This window comes from Manihot esculenta, chromosome 7, assembly GCF_001659605.2.
Source record: "Manihot esculenta cultivar AM560-2 chromosome 7, M.esculenta_v8, whole genome shotgun sequence".
Taxonomy (NCBI): domain Eukaryota; kingdom Viridiplantae; phylum Streptophyta; class Magnoliopsida; order Malpighiales; family Euphorbiaceae; genus Manihot; species Manihot esculenta.
Genome location: NC_035167.2, coordinates 11,963,631 through 11,979,477, shown reverse-complemented (window position 1 = coordinate 11,979,477; position 15,847 = coordinate 11,963,631). Strand labels below are relative to the sequence as shown.

The 15,847-nt window shown below is 38.3% G+C and overlaps 1 protein-coding gene across 1 annotated transcript; it reads left to right on the top strand.

The window, feature by feature from the left end:
- The first annotated feature begins 13,381 nt into the window (after positions 1 to 13,381).
- On the top strand, positions 13,382 to 15,124 carry LOC110607502 (F-box/kelch-repeat protein At3g23880). The gene is made up of 2 exons (XM_021746631.2): positions 13,382 to 14,471; positions 14,893 to 15,124. The coding sequence occupies exons 1-2, from the start codon at positions 13,382 to 13,384 to the stop codon at positions 14,901 to 14,903; spliced, it is 1,101 nt and encodes a 366-aa protein (XP_021602323.1). The 3' UTR covers positions 14,904 to 15,124.
- Positions 15,125 to 15,847: the final 723 nt, after the last annotated feature.

The window sequence follows — 15,847 nt, the reverse complement described above, 5'->3', positions numbered from 1 at the left end:
TCAACATATCTTCTATGGTTTGGATGGTCCTCTCTGACTGACCGTCTGTTTGTGGATGGAAAGCAGTGCTGAAATCCAACCTTGTGCCCATAGCAGCTTGTAAACTCCGCCAAAACCTGGAGGTGAACTGAGGTCCTCTATCTGATACTATCGACACTGGAACTCCATACAGCCTCACTATCTCTTCTACATACACCTGTGCTAAATTGTCCACAGAATAGTTACTCCTGACTGGAATGAAGTGAGCAGATTTAGTCAGTCTATCCACAATCACCCAGATGGAGTCTAGCCTGTTGGACGTTGCCGGTAACCCCACTACAAAATCCATAGCTATGTTCTCCCATTTCCACTCTGGAATTGGCAGTGGGTTAAGCATGCCAGCCGGCTTCTGGTGCTCTAGCTTCACCCTTTGACATATCTCGCAGGCTGACACAAACTGTGCCACTTCCCTTTTCATAGCTGGCCACCAATACACTCTCTTCAGATCTTGATACATCTTGGTGGCTCCAGGGTGAACGCTATACTTTGCATTATGAGCTTCCCTCATAATGTCTTCCTTCAAACTGCTGTCATCTGGTACACATAATCTCTTCCCGTGACAAAGAATCCCCTCACTATCAAATCTGAACTCCGCACTGTTGCCTGACTGAACAGTCCTGGCAATCTTCACTAACTCAGGGTCCTCGTGCTGTTTCAGAGCCACTTGCTCTAGAAACACGGGTGTAACTCTCATCTGTGCAATCAAAGCACCTGTGCCAGATAACTTTAACTATAGCCCTTCTTCGATGAGCCTATAGAAGTCCTTCACCACCGGCCTTCTCTCTGCTGTAATGTGGGATAAACTGCCAAGTGAATTCCGGCTTAAGGCATCCGCTACAACATTAGCCTTACCCGGGTGATACTGGATCTTGCAATCATAATCACTGAGCAATTCTACCCACCGTCTCTGCCTCAAGTTCAGCTCTCTCTGACTCAAGATGTGCTACAGGCTCTTATGATCTATGAAGATCTCACACTTTATCCCATAGAGGTAATGCCTCCACATCTTGAGTGCAAAGATAACCGCTGCCATCTCAAGATCGTGTGTTGGGTAGTTCAGCTTGTGCTTCTTCAGCTGTCTAGAAGCATAAGCTATCACTCTATCTTTCTGCATCAACACACAATCTAATCCCACTCGGGATGCATCACAGAACACTGTGAAGTCTTCATCACTAGTCGGCAGAGATAACACCAGTGTTGAAGTCAACCGTCTCTTCAGCTCTTCAAAACTGTCTTCACATTCTTCTGTCCATACAAACTTCTGGTTCTTTTTGGTCAGTCTGGTCATGGGAGTAGCTATCTTCGAGAAGTCCTGAACGAACCTCCTATAGTAGCCTGCCAAACCCAGAAAACTTTTGATCTCCGTCACTGTAGTGGGTGTAGGCCAGTTGGCTATCGCCTCTACCTTCTTGGGGTCCACTGCTATGCCTTCATCTGATACTACATGCCCCAAGAAAGAAATGCTCCTCAACCAGAACTCGCACTTGGAGAACTTGGCATACAAGCCATGCTCTCTCAAGGTCTGCAAAACGATCCTCAGATGCTGGGCATGCTCCTCTGCATTCCTGGAGTACACCAAGATATCATCTATAAAGACGATCACAAAGCGATCCAAGTACTCCCTGAAAACTCTGTTCATGAGATCCATGAATGCTGCAGGGGCGTTAGTCAACCCGAACGGCATTACTAGGAACTCATAATGCCCATATCTGGTCCTGAAAGCGGTCTTGGATACATCCTCTTCCCTAATCTTCAACTGGTGGTATCCGGACCTCAGATCTATCTTAGAAAAACAACCTGCTCCTGCCAGCTGGTCGAATAGATCATCGATCCTGGGTAAAGGATACTTGTTTTTGGTAGTGACTTTGTTCAACTGCCTGTAGTCGATACAAAGTCTAAGAGAGCCATCCTTCTTTCTGACAAACAGTACTGGAGCACCCCAAGGTGAAGTACTCGGGCGGATGAAACCCTTGTCTACCAATTCCTGTAACTGTTCCTTCAACTCTCTCAGCTCTGCTGGTGCCATCCTGTAGGGAGAAATAGAGATCGGTCTGGTACCAGGCATCAATTCTATCTCGAACTCTATGTCCCTAACAGGTGGTAGCCCTGGAAGCTCTTCGGAAAACACATCTGGGAACTCCCTAACAACTGGTACTGAGGATGGTTCCCTAACCTGACTGTCTAGCTCCCTCATATGAGCTATGAACTCCTGACAACCTCTCCTCAACAATCTACGAGCCTGAAGGGCTGATATCAAACCTTTAGGTGTCCCCCTCCTGTCTCCTCTGAAAACACACTCAGACCCATCCTGGTCTCTGAAACTGACTACCTTGTCCCTGCAGTTCAAGGTAGCATTATACGTAGATAACCAATCCATCCCTAGAATGACATCAAAATCTGTTAACTCTAGAACCACAAGGTCAGCTGGAAGGTATCTACTCTCTATGCACATTGGACTGAACCAACAGACTGACTCTGCCAAAGATGGATCACACTTGGGTCCACTAACCCAAAGAGGACACTCTAATTCGGAGACTATCAAACCCAACCTCTCTGCGGCTCTAAAAGCAATGAAAGAGTGAGAAGCACCGGGGTCCATCAAAGCATACACCTCTGAACACCCAATGATGAGATTACCTGACACCACTGTGTTCGAAGTGTCTGCCTCCTGCAGAGTCATGGTGAAAATCCGTGCTGGGGATGACGGACCTGCACCTCGGGAACCCATCCCTGATGAAGAGGCTGCCCCTCTTCCTCTACCTCTGCCACTGCTCTGTGGTATGGCTGAAGCTGCTGGCTGTGCTACACTGCCTGAGGTCATCTGCTGAGATGGTGCAACCAAAGTCGCCTGAGGACATTCTCGTGCAATATGTCCCTCCTGCCCACATCGATAGCAGGCTGTAGATCCCAGCCGACAAACTCCCCCGTGTAATCTCCCACATTTTCTACACACTGTACTGCCTGTGCCAGAGCTGGAGCCACTACCCATTCCCAGACCAGATCTGATTCTGTTCCAGAACTTTCCTCTCTTAGACTTGAACTTCTCTCCCTTTTTACTGCCAGAAACTGTTGTACTGGGGGCCTTAGAACCCGAAGACTGTGCCACCTGCTGCTTCACTGTTCCCTGTATGATGGCACTTGCCTCCATCTTTCTGGCTGCATCCACAATGGAGTGGAAACTCTCTTTTTCTGCTGGAAGGATCAAGGAGAAATACCTAGGATGGAGTCTTGTGGCATATCTCCTCGCCTTCTTCTGATCAGTATCATAAGCCTGACCCACAAACGGTAACAATGCCAGAAACTTATCCGTATACTCATCCACGCTCATCTCCTCTGTCTGTCTCAACTGTTCGAACTCGACAACCTTCCTCTCCCTGGAATTGTCAGGAAAATCCCACCCAACAAACTCATTGGCGAACTCTTCCCATGTCATGTTGTCTATTCTGGGGTCCACATAGTTCTTGAACCATTCTCTGGCTTTCTTGCACTTTAATGTGAACCCTGCCATCTCAATGGCTCTGCTATCATCTGATCCCAACTCACTTGTTATCATTCTGACTGCACTGAGATACTCAAAGGGATCATCTCCCGTATTGAACTTAGGAGCATCCAACTTTAAGTACTCTGTCATCTTCACCTTGTTTCCCCCTGAAGAACTGGGTTGCTGTGCTTCCACAACAGGGGCTGCTGGTTCAGGTGATGGTGGTGGAGGTACTATTTCTCTAGATTCAGGGTGTGCTGGACTTGGATGAAAAGGTGGGGGTGGATACATATGATATGGTGGGTAAAAAGAAGGATAAGGCATGTAGGGCATATAGGGTGGATATGGGACAAAGCTGGAGTAATCCGATGTACCTCCCATCGGATACCCTGGGCCCTGTGGAAAGGGTAGATAGCCAAACCCCGAGGCCTGAGCGCCTCCCTGGGACTCCCCCATACCTTCTTCAGACCGTCCCACTCCCATACTTTCATCTCCCACCTGATCTACATCCATAGCCTCTCTTGCTTCCTCTGATCTTCCTCCTCTATGAACTCCTCTTTTGCTCTCGTCAGAAGACCTTCTAGGGTCTCTAGACGTTCCCTCCCTGCTTGACCTTTGAGTCCTTGCCCTTGGCAATGCAGGAGGACGAGCAGCTGTACCCTCACTTTCTGGTGGGACCCCAGTCAATCTTGCTGATCGACGAGTGCCTCGCATCCTAACTCTCTGGAAAACAGCACATAACAGAGCACATAAGCATACATCACAGATACTATAATGCACATGCATGAATCATGGCATTCCACATCAGCATATAGACAGGATTAAACATCCTATCCTAGTGGACATGTTTTCCTATTGTGCTTCACCAACTATAACCTCTATGAGCCTGACTCTCGCTATCTATATAGGTTCGACTATGTGAACCTAGTGCTCTGATACCAATCTGTAACAGCCCAGAAACCGAACTGTTACCGGCGCTAGGATCCAGATCGGCTTAAGGCCCCCGGGACCCGTAGCAAGCCTGCTGAGAACTCTGTGTACCTGTGAAATCCCATACATGATCAACCATTATCTGTTAAAAATAAAAAAAAACTACTCTCTGTTCCAAGGCTCAACTGTGCATACTCTATCTCTGTACTGTAAAAACCCCTGCTAGAGCTCTCATCTTTGCTCTAGGCGGGTCATATCCAGATCCTGTTAAGCTTGGTTTTTCCATACATCACCAATAAAATCATTTTCATAAATAGACCATGTATATACAAAAAGGGACTACAACTCTTATAAGTCAAGCACAATTCTATACATTGTACACTATAAACTATCTCTTTACAATTACATGTCCACTCTAGCTATTACAAACTCTATACTCTTCCTGCACCCTGCTGACTTCCCTCTTCACTCTGAACCTGCAAAACTGGGGTTAAGGGAGAGGGATGAGCTATACTAGCCCAGTGAGCAGAACATGTAAAACCTGTGAATAAAACATGATCTCATGAAATGCGTCACATCACAAGTAATCCTCTTCCGAACAGACTGAAACAAAACTCCCTTCTCTGTGCCCGGCTCGCAAAGGAGCTCCTCAGGTCTTTATTCCTCATGCAGTGCCCGGCCCTTCGGGCTCCTCAGGACTTTATTAAACATGCAATGCCCGGCCCTTTGGGCTCCTCAGGACTTTATTAATATGCTCGGCCCTCAAGGGGCTCCTCAGGTCTTTATTAAAGAGAAGGGCTAATGAATCAACTCTGTGTCCGTCCGCAAATACAACCAATTATGCAATGCACATCTTCGTGAGCTCTAATGCAATCACCCTATTACATATCATGATGCGTGGCACATGCTAAAACATTTATTGGAAAATGAATTTAAGTTGAGTTCCACTCACCTCTGGCTGACTCTGTACTAACTCTGCAGGTTCTGAAATAGTGCTCACTGTTGACTTCCCTGATTCCTCTGGTCCGTACCTACACAGGTGGACTCAAATGAGGGACCAAACTAACTCAAGAACATCTCTAAGAAACTCCCCAAAAGCCCTCTAAAAGATCCTAAAACAATCACATAAAACATACAAAAGAAAGCTGGACAGGGCACTTTCGGCGGCAGGTTCGGCGGCCGAAACCCCCCTCCAGAGACGAAACTCATGCATCTTCGGCGGCACCTTCGGCAGCCGAAAGTCTCGTCCAGAGACGAAACTCAACCTTTGGCGGCACTTTCGGCGACCGAACCTTGCCTCCAGAGACGAAAGTCCAAATTTTCGGAGGCAAGCTTTGGCAGCCGAAACTGCCTCCACAAGGGGTTCGGCGGCCGAACCTTCCTTCGGCAGCCGAACCTGGCATTGCCCATTGGACATAAACCAGCTCTGTTTCATGCAAAACTCACCCAAAACTTACCCAACATGCATAACAACTACTCCCAACTAGCACATACCATATAACATGCAATAAGAGGTCCAAAACTAGCTTAAAACCTCAAACAACCATATCAAACAACACTTAAACATGCTTATACACAACAATCTCTAAACTCCTCACTTAAACCTAATCATGCATAACTATCATACAACTCCCATAAAACCTTCAAAAATCAAGAAAGGAAGTTCAGGATCTTCACATACCTCGTCCAAACAAGAGAACAAACGATCCCAATGTGGAGATATGGGAAAATCCTCTCTCAAAATCTCCAAGCTTCCAAACTTTGCTCTTTTGCTCAAAAACTTCAAAACCACATGAAAAACCATCAAAACCATGAAAGGTTTGAGAAAACACATAAATCACTCAAGGAAGATCAAGTCTCACCTCAGCTCGTGCAAATGGAAAGGAATCCTTATCCATTTGACCGACCTAGGGCCTTTTATAGTTGGCTGGCCAGACCAACTACGGCGGCCGAAGGAGAACCCGAATGCCATGCACGTTCGGCGGCCGAAAGTGACCTTTGGCGGCCGTACCTTGGCATTTCTCCCTTGTTGCTTTTTCTTCAAAAACTCATTTCTTTTAACACTTTAACACATTAAAAAACTTTTAAAACATGTGAAAACATAACCCGAAACCCTTCAAGGGCATTCCGGCCTTAGAAATCCACCGGACTACAGGAATTCCGATGCCGGACTCGAGCCGGGTATTACATATGAATTGCTCAAAGAAATTCTAGAGCCAACCCGAGCTAGGATCAGCATAAGAGCATATATTATTCAAAGTCATGGCTGACTGGATAAGCAAAGTGGCTATGTCGATCAACTTAACTGCACCTCTCATATAGGGATCCTTCAAAATGTTCACTAATTTTCCATTCTCCAGTGAATAGAAAAGGTCATCCCTAAGATTGCTCCACATATTATTGACACCATGCCACATGTTAGAATAGTTCTTATTCAAAATAGTGTCAGGTGAGGGGAACCCATAGATTTTATAGTCTGACCTTATCCCTTGGGCCCTTAAATTATGATTGTTATGCATAAGACCCCAAGCAATCTTATCCATGAAAGCTCTTTTCATATATTTGGAGTCTTGAAAACCAAGACCATTGAGCCTATGATTTGGTCCCAGGGAATAAGAGTTGCCTTTTTGGAGGAGTTCATGCTACTCTAAATGAAAGTTTCTACACAATTTATCTATCCCATCACAGACTGAGTTAGGGAGATAAGTAGATTGCATCGCATATATTGGGATAGATACTAATACGGATTGGGCTAAAGTGATGTGACTTGCTAGAGCTAGCATACTATTTTTCCATACTGGAAAGCTTATTACTAATTTTATCAAAACTGAAAGTTCTGCTTGTTCATCCTACTATGAATGAGTGACACTCCTAAGTACTTTCCTAAGTTATCGATAACTTGCACACCTAAATTGCTACTAATACTGTAATACCCGGCTAGACTCCGGTATCGGAATTCCTACCGTTCGGTGGAATCTCGGATGTCGGAAGCCTCTAGTAGGGTAGAATCATGTTTTCATAAAATGTTTTAAGGTATTTCATGGTTTTAAGTAAAATGGAAATGAGTTTTTGCATAAAAATAATCTTGGAGGAAAACTCAGGTTCGGCCGCCGAACCTCAAGTTCGGCCGCCGAACATGCATGCCTTCGGGAGCGCCTTTAGGCCCTCGAAAGCATAAGTGAGGAAAGTCCAGGTTCGGCCGCCGAACCTCAAGTTCGGCCGCCGAACATGGCATGCATGCGGAGGCACGTTCGGCCCCCGAACGTGGCCTGGCCAGCCACTATAAAAGGGTCCCTTAGCCGAAAACGGGCGAGCTTTTTCCCCATTTCCGGCCAAGGTGAGTTCTCCGCAACCCCTCACCGATCTTGAGTCTTTTCCTTCAGATCTTTCAAGTTTTTCACTAGTTTTCATCTTGTTTTGAAGATTTTCGAGTTTTGAGCAAGTTTTGGAGCTTTGAGGTTCAAGAACTCAAATCTCTTCCAACTCCAAGTTAGATCGCCTCCACCCTCGATCTTCAAGAGGTAAGAGTCGATCTCTAACTTACATTATGTTTTAAACAAGTTTATGCAAGTTCATGGGGTAGAAAATGCATGTGTAGCTTATGTTGAGCTTATGGGTTTTTGATGTGATTTTGAACAATGTGGCTTGCAAATGTATGTTGGATGTGTTATAGATGGGGTTTTAGTTAGTTGATGCCCCTAGGAACTTGTATGATTGCGTATGAGTGTTGTAGAATAGGTTTATGCATGTTTGGATGAGATTGGAGGCTTAATGCATATGGGAGCTGAGTTTCTGCCATTCTGGGAGAAACCAGGTTCGGCAGCCGAAGGAACTTTCGGCCGCCGAACGTGCTTGTGGAGGCAGCCTTCGGCTGCCGAAGCTTGCCCCCGAAGGGAGACTTTCATCTCTGTCTGGGAGTTTTGGCTGCCGAAAGTGCCGCCGAACATGCATGAGTTTCGCCTCTGTCTGGGAGTTTCGGCCGCCGAAGGTGCCGCCGAACCTGCCTGACTTTCGGCTCTGGAGGGACTTTCGGCCGCCAAACCTGCCGCCGAAAGTGCCCTGTTCAGCCATTTCTTGCATGTTTTTCTATGATTTTTTCATGATGTTTTAGGGGGTTTTTGGGGAGTAGTTTAGAGTTATGTTCTTGTTTGTTTGGTCCCTCATTTGAGTCCACCTGTGTAGGTTCGGACCCGAGGAACCGAGGACCCCAACAGTGAGTCTGTTGCCCCAGTGTCTGGTCAGAGCTATCCAGAGGTGAGTGGAATAAACCTTTATGTTTTTAAGCAAATTGATCGTATAGTTTGAGCACGTTCATGCATCATGAATGCCATGCGATGAATTAGGTTGCTTACATTAGAATTCACGAATATGTTGCATTGCATATTTTAAATGTTGATGTGGATGAATGTTGGATGATCCATAGCCCTCGATCTATGATATGACGATGTGATATGTACGGTACGGAATGTAAGACCAGTGGGACCCATTCTACGTTCACTGGCACTATGTAAGGGAAAGACCAGGACCCATTCTACGTTCTGGCACAGTTGGACCATGTTATGTTATGATATGTAAGGGAAAGACCAGGACCCATTCTACGTTCTGGCACAGTTGGACCATGTAGAGGGCTATTGGTGACAAGTTCATCCTTGATGTGATTAGCTATGATGTGATGCATTCCATGTTCTCATATGTTTTAAATGTTTTATTATTCTGCTCACTGGGCTCTAGTAGCTCACCCCTCTCCCAATTTCCCCAGGATTGCAGGTACAGGGTAGACCAGGAGGTTTACAAGAGTAATGAAGTCAAGTGTTGTAATAGATAGTGTGGACATGATAAATGTATTAATGTTATGTAAAAGTATAGTTTCAGTCATGTAATGATATTGAGGTTTAGAGATTGTGCTTGACATTATGTATGAGGTATCCCTTTTTATACATGATCTTAGATGTTTTATAATGTTCATGTAAGCCAACTCATCTTATGATGTATCGCCCATTGGGGCATTGATGAGATCCCACAGAGGGGTCATGATTATGATTATGAGTATGTTCAGTGCATGCACAGGTTGAGTTTGGCTTATGAGTGAAAGAAAAGTTTTAAATTTTTATGTATATTGTTGATCATGTATGGGATTAAACAGGTATTCAGGTTGTATGTCAGGCTTGCTACGGGTCTTGGCGGCCTTAAGCCGACCCGGATCCTAGCGCCGGTAGCAGTCCGATTTTCGGGTCGTTACAAATACTCTTTCTTGCCATATTGTCAACATTGCTGGAGACAAAAACACGAGCTTTGGCTTTATTGGCCTTCTTACTAGAGTTCTCATAGAAACACTTCAAAACATCATTAATGATAGTTGCTTGCCTTGCAAAGGCTTCAGCAAAAATAACAAGATCATTGTAAAAAACAAGTGAATTAGTTTAGGCCTACCTTTATTAAGTTGTATCGGTACCCACTTACCTTCAGAAACGGCCTTAGTAATGTCATGAGCTAACTTTTCCATGCAGAGAATGAATAAGTACAAGGATATAGGGTCCTTTTATCTTAATCCTCTAGTAGAGCAGAAAGACTTGGTTAACCTGCTAGAGAACTAGAAATACAATTTGTCATAGTATTAATAAAACTAATGGGTAAAACAACATCCAAAAAAGTATCTTGCGCAAAGTCCTAGTGGATATGATCATAACCTTTCTCTAAATCCACTTTAAAAGCCAAAAAAACCTTTCTTGCCTTTTTCAATATGATCAAGTACATGACTTTTTGTACAATAATAATATTATAATAATTCTATGATTAGGAACAAAACTGATCTAATTAGACTCTATAATATGAGGGAGAAAAGGTCTGAGTTTATTAGATAGGACTTCAGTAACAATCTTATAAAAAATAAAGAACAAATAAATAGGCTAAAGGGTTAGGTTTCTTAGGTACAATAGTAATAAGAGTCTTATTCTAGCAGGCCTTAATGAATTTCCCAATTAAAATTTTCCTTACCTCCAAACTAATAGAAGCACCAATTAAATTCTAATAACATTAAAAGAAACCTACCTAGTACCCATTAGGACTAGGCACTTTCTAGGTTTTCATATAAAAAAAGATTGCACGAACCTCATGAGGCACAATAGAACATAACAAATTAAGAATTAATATTGGGATTAAGGGGAATATACCTATGATGAATAAGGAGTGAAGCTATATGCTTCTTGCCTCTAAAGATTATGGGAAAGGTCACAAGCAATCCTCTTAAGGTCCTCTGGGTTCTTGCCTCTAAAGATCATCATCTAAGATGATGTTGCATGTGATGTGGTGATATATCATCCACAAAGATGATATAACATTCCATATCATCATAAAATATGATGTCATCATGTCACATTAATACTCTATTATCAAATATGGAGATAAAAATATATATATATTTCTTTATTCTTTATTCTTCATTCTTCTCCTCCCTTTTTCTCTCTTATTCCTCCTCTTCATTTATGGAACTTCCCTTGTAATTAACTCTCCCCTTTCTCTTTTCCTTTTTTTTTCTTTGAAATGTGGAGGAAACACAGCCACGTCCGTGAGACATTGAACCTTTATTTTTTATAAAAAAAAAAAAAATCATTTTAGTAATTCAATCCTTTAAATTTTTATTTTTTGCCCAAAACCTAAAAAACTAAATTTTTAAATCCATATTTAATTTATATTCCATCGTCAAAACTTCTTTTATTAAGTTCTAGCTATAGAGGAGTTTCAAAGTCTAGAAATATAAGACAATTATTGAGTATAAATAACCTATAAACTTAAACTTTTAGACTGGGTCAGTTTTTGATATGATATAAGAGTTTTTAAACTAAAAAGTCTAGATTTAAAATTTGGTTCGGTCGTTATTCAATGTATTGACTGGATATTAGTATGTAGATATATGATTATTCTTGAAATTCTCATTTACAAATTTAAAATTCAGATTGAATGATCTCTGAATAAAGAGAAAATTAGAATATACTGTTACAAATGCTAATTTTTTATAGTAAATAACTTAATTTTTTTTTAATACTGTTTCAAAGAGAAAATTAGATTGAATAATCTCTGAACATTCACAACTTAATTTTTTTAATAGTAAATAATTTAATACCTGAATTTTTTTTAATAAAATAGTCATATTAAATTCACTGTTAGTCATATATAAACTAGAAAAACCAATCCAAATTAAAAAAGAATATACTGTTACAAATGCTAAAACTATAAGGACTAAGTTGTTATAATAAGTGAAAATTAGAATGAATAAATTATTATATCTTAACCACAAATTTTAACAAAAATGCTATTTTCTATTATAAAACTTTAAAAATTAAATTGTTTTCCATAAAAAAAAAGATTAAATTGTAAATTTTTAAAAAATAGATCAAACTTAATTTTAGAATTTATAATCTTGTTTGTCTGAGTTATAAGTTAAGACAAACATTCTCTTAATACGAGATACATTTTAATTATAATTTCTCAATTTTAATTTATTTTATTATCATCAAACTCCCTTTTATTATCTTATTACAGTTTTCATGTTAAATCAAAATAAATAAATAAATAAATAAACATTTCTTTTTCTTTTCTACAAGCTCTCCAATTTTTTTGTCTCTTTATTTCATAAAAAAATACATTTTAATATGTAGGTTTAACACCAAAAATTTAATTTTAGTTTTTTAATTTTAGTTTTATAATATTATAAATTTTCATAAATAGTATAATAGGAATCCTAGCTATTTTACTTCTCCTTTTTTTTTTTTCTAAGGCAAAGTTAGAATTTTCTCGCATGGTGTGAACTGCAATCCACTTGATGGACAAGGATTTTGAACCATTATTATTAATTAATAAATTTTAGCTAATAAGGGAAATTAATCTAGTTTGGATTATAAAATCCAAGTTGTTATGATTCTGAAGATTTAAATATTTCTTTAAAATTGTGAATGAACTAAAAAAAAATCCAATAATCTTAAGTAATAAATTACTTTATTCTTAATGGATCCACCACTACATATATAATTTTAAAAAATATATATTATTAATCAATATAATATAAAAAATTAATTAATTAATTAATTAATTTTAAAAAATAAAATATTTTTAATATTTTAAAAAATTATTAATTAATTTATTTTTATTAAATTTAGTGGTTAAATATTATATAAAAATTTAAAATATCTTTAATATAATATAAATGGTCTCTGTACTATAATTTTTATTCATATTTTTTTATGATTATCTCAAAATTATTATTTATTTTTTATATATTATAAAAATATATAAATTGAATATTATAATTTTATTTAATTTTCAAAAAATCACTTAAAATACGATTTAATATTTAATAAATTTAATATTCTTAAAATGGATATAATATAAAAATTAATTAAAAAATTATTTTTTTAATTTTTATGAAAAAATAAAATGAACATAAATTATATACGGTAAAATATATATTTTTATAAAATTAAAATATTAATTAATAATTTTTTTATATTATAAAAATTAAATAATAAAACATATTAATTAATAAATTTTTTTAAAGTTTTGAGTACGTTTAATGTAAATTTTTTAAAATCAGATCATCAACTAATAAAATTTTCAATGAAATAAGAATTAAATAATAATTTTTTTGAAAATATAGTTTTAGAATAATTAATATTTATTTTTATAAATTTTATTTTAATAATAAAATAGGGTCTATATTAAATGCAAACGTAGAAATAAAAATACAGAAGCCGCCAGACCCTTACGGCCACCGAAAATTAAGAGCACAAAATTGGACTTCTCCCGTTCTCCGAAACCCTCAAGGCCACCGCAAATTAAGAGTATAAAAAGAGGAAGGAGAGAGCATCAGCATCAGCATCAGCAGCAGCATCAGCATCAGCATCAGCATCAGCATCAGCAGCAGCATCCATAATAAATATGTCTCTTTTTCCAGAGATCATTGAAGATATCCTTCTACGACTGCCTGTTAAATCTCTTGTGCGATTCAAAAGTGCTTCCAAAACATTGTATTCTTTAATCTCCGAAAGTCGTTTTGTTAATCTGCAAGCAAAACGAGCCTCCAACAACCCGAAAATCCTTTTATTTTCAGTCTCTGGTACGTGTCAATCCTTTGACTATGAAACACCATTCGGCAATACTTGTGCATTCGTTAATCTTAACATTCCAAGGAAAGTACTAAAACAGGTTGAGTTAGGGGTCGACGTGATTGGCTCATGCAGTGGACTGGTTTGTATAGGCAGTAGCTTCGATCATAAGCTCGTAATCTGGAACCCATGCACTGGTACCCATCTGGTAATACCTTATCCTAGTGATTCATTCACTTATTATTCCTATGGCTTTGGCTATGATCCATCCTCTGAATGTTTTAAGATTGTTTTGGTCTCCCTTGAAGAGAGAACAATATTTCAAATTTTCTCATCAAAATCAAGCTCGTGGAGAAGCTTGTGCTGCCCTTATGGAAGCACATATATTTTGGTTAATTATATAGGTGACTCATCTGCCCCTCTTTTGAATGGAGCCCTCCATTGGCTTTCTTACTCAAAACCCCAACTTCCATCAACTTTCCTGCGTGCTTGTGAGATTTCCAGTGAATTCATTGCTTTGGATTTAGCAAAGGAAAAATTCCAGAAGCTGCCAATGCCTCAGAGTATTCCAAATCACCGTCTTGTACTAGGAGAGCTCGGGGGATGCCTTAGTTTATTGCTTTCTTCATCTATGGATAAAGTAGAGATATGGGTGATGAAAGAATATGGCGTCGAGGCATCATGGAGTAAACTGCTTAATGTCTTTGAAACTGAATATGGCAGTATTTACGATTTTTGGCCACTCTACTTGTGCAGAAGCAGAGAAGTCGTAGGATTGCAGGATGGGATGAAATTGAAGAGGTGGAACATCCAAGACGGGAAGCTAGTTGATACCTTCAATATCTGTGAAGAACTTTGCGAAGCTTTCAAGTACAGAGCTGTTGTTTATGCGGAAAATCTAATTTCCCCGACCGATTTCAATGGTGAACTCTCGATACTTTTCTATAAGCATTTAGCCATGCATACGTGTAATATTCTTTTTTTCTTAACCTTTTGCTGCGCTGTTCTGTTTTGCAATTCTTAAACACTGCCAACTTACAATGTGTGTTATTTCTGAGAGATTTGCCGGTAGGTATTTCATGTTCATGTCTGGCAGCATGTTTTAACATAATTATAGGAAATCAATCTTTGTATGATTATAAGAGATTTATTTAACATACTAATCACTATAATTATACTAAACAAATCTCCTATAATCATAGGAAGATTAATTTCCTATAATCATGATAATACTATAATTATATTAAATAAATCTCCTATAATTATACAAAGATTGAATTACTATAATCATGCTAACATAGCCAATTTTAGAGTTTGACATTTCTGTATATTGCTGTGTTACAGAGATGAATTAAGGTTATGCTCTAGGAGATTTTGGAATATTTCAGCACAAGACTTGGCATCCTGTTGCCCTCTATACACATGGCTCAAATATTATATTTTTTTGCTTTTACTTTATTTTTCCTTTTATTTTACAGGTATTCAATAAATGCTATATTTTGAAATATATTTTTTTTTATAATGCTATTATTTATTATGTTATTGTTTTTAATGCTTATGATGAACTATCGAGTATTGTGGTTGGCTAATGTTTTGGGTGACTCCTCGTATTATTGTAATTTTCTTTTATAGAACCACTAATTTCATAAATTTTCTGCATATTATCAATTATAATAATTCACAATTAAAAAAATTTAACAGTCAATATAAATTAATTTTATTCGTATAAAACATCTCCTAATATAAAAAAACAATTTCTTATACTATTTCCTTGTTTATCAAGCTAAAAGTTTGTTAATCATATAAGATTCCAAATAACATTATTACAAAAGATTAAAACATGATAATATACATTCTTCCCTATGATTCATTAGTTTTTCAATTTTTTTTTTTTAAGTTTTTATATTTGTCTTATAAGTTTTAAAAATATTTTAAACAAATAAATAAAATTATTTTTAAATCTTATAAATTAATTTACTAGGTTTTTAAATTTCCATTTTATATAAACGGTACCAAGTTTGTATACATTAACTTTGTAGTAGTTAAAATTCCTAAAATATAAACTTTCATCTAAATTATTTATGCATACAAATCCATAAATCATAGAAGTTCCAATGATTTGACAATAATTTCTTTCACTTTCTTCAATTTATTCAGTTCCTAGTTCACTGAATTTACTTCATCCAGAAAAGTAAAAGCCTTTATTACATCTTCCTCAACTCTATTTTTTTAATTTTTAAGTATTTTTATCTCTTTGATTATTTTATGAATTAACTCCTTCATCCATTTTAATGCCTTA

Bases quoted from the DNA above. Each gene is read 5' to 3' on its own strand.
- LOC110607502 (XM_021746631.2), top strand. From the start codon at position 13,382: ATGTCTCTTTTTCCAGAGATCATTGAAGATATCCTTCTACGACTGCCT.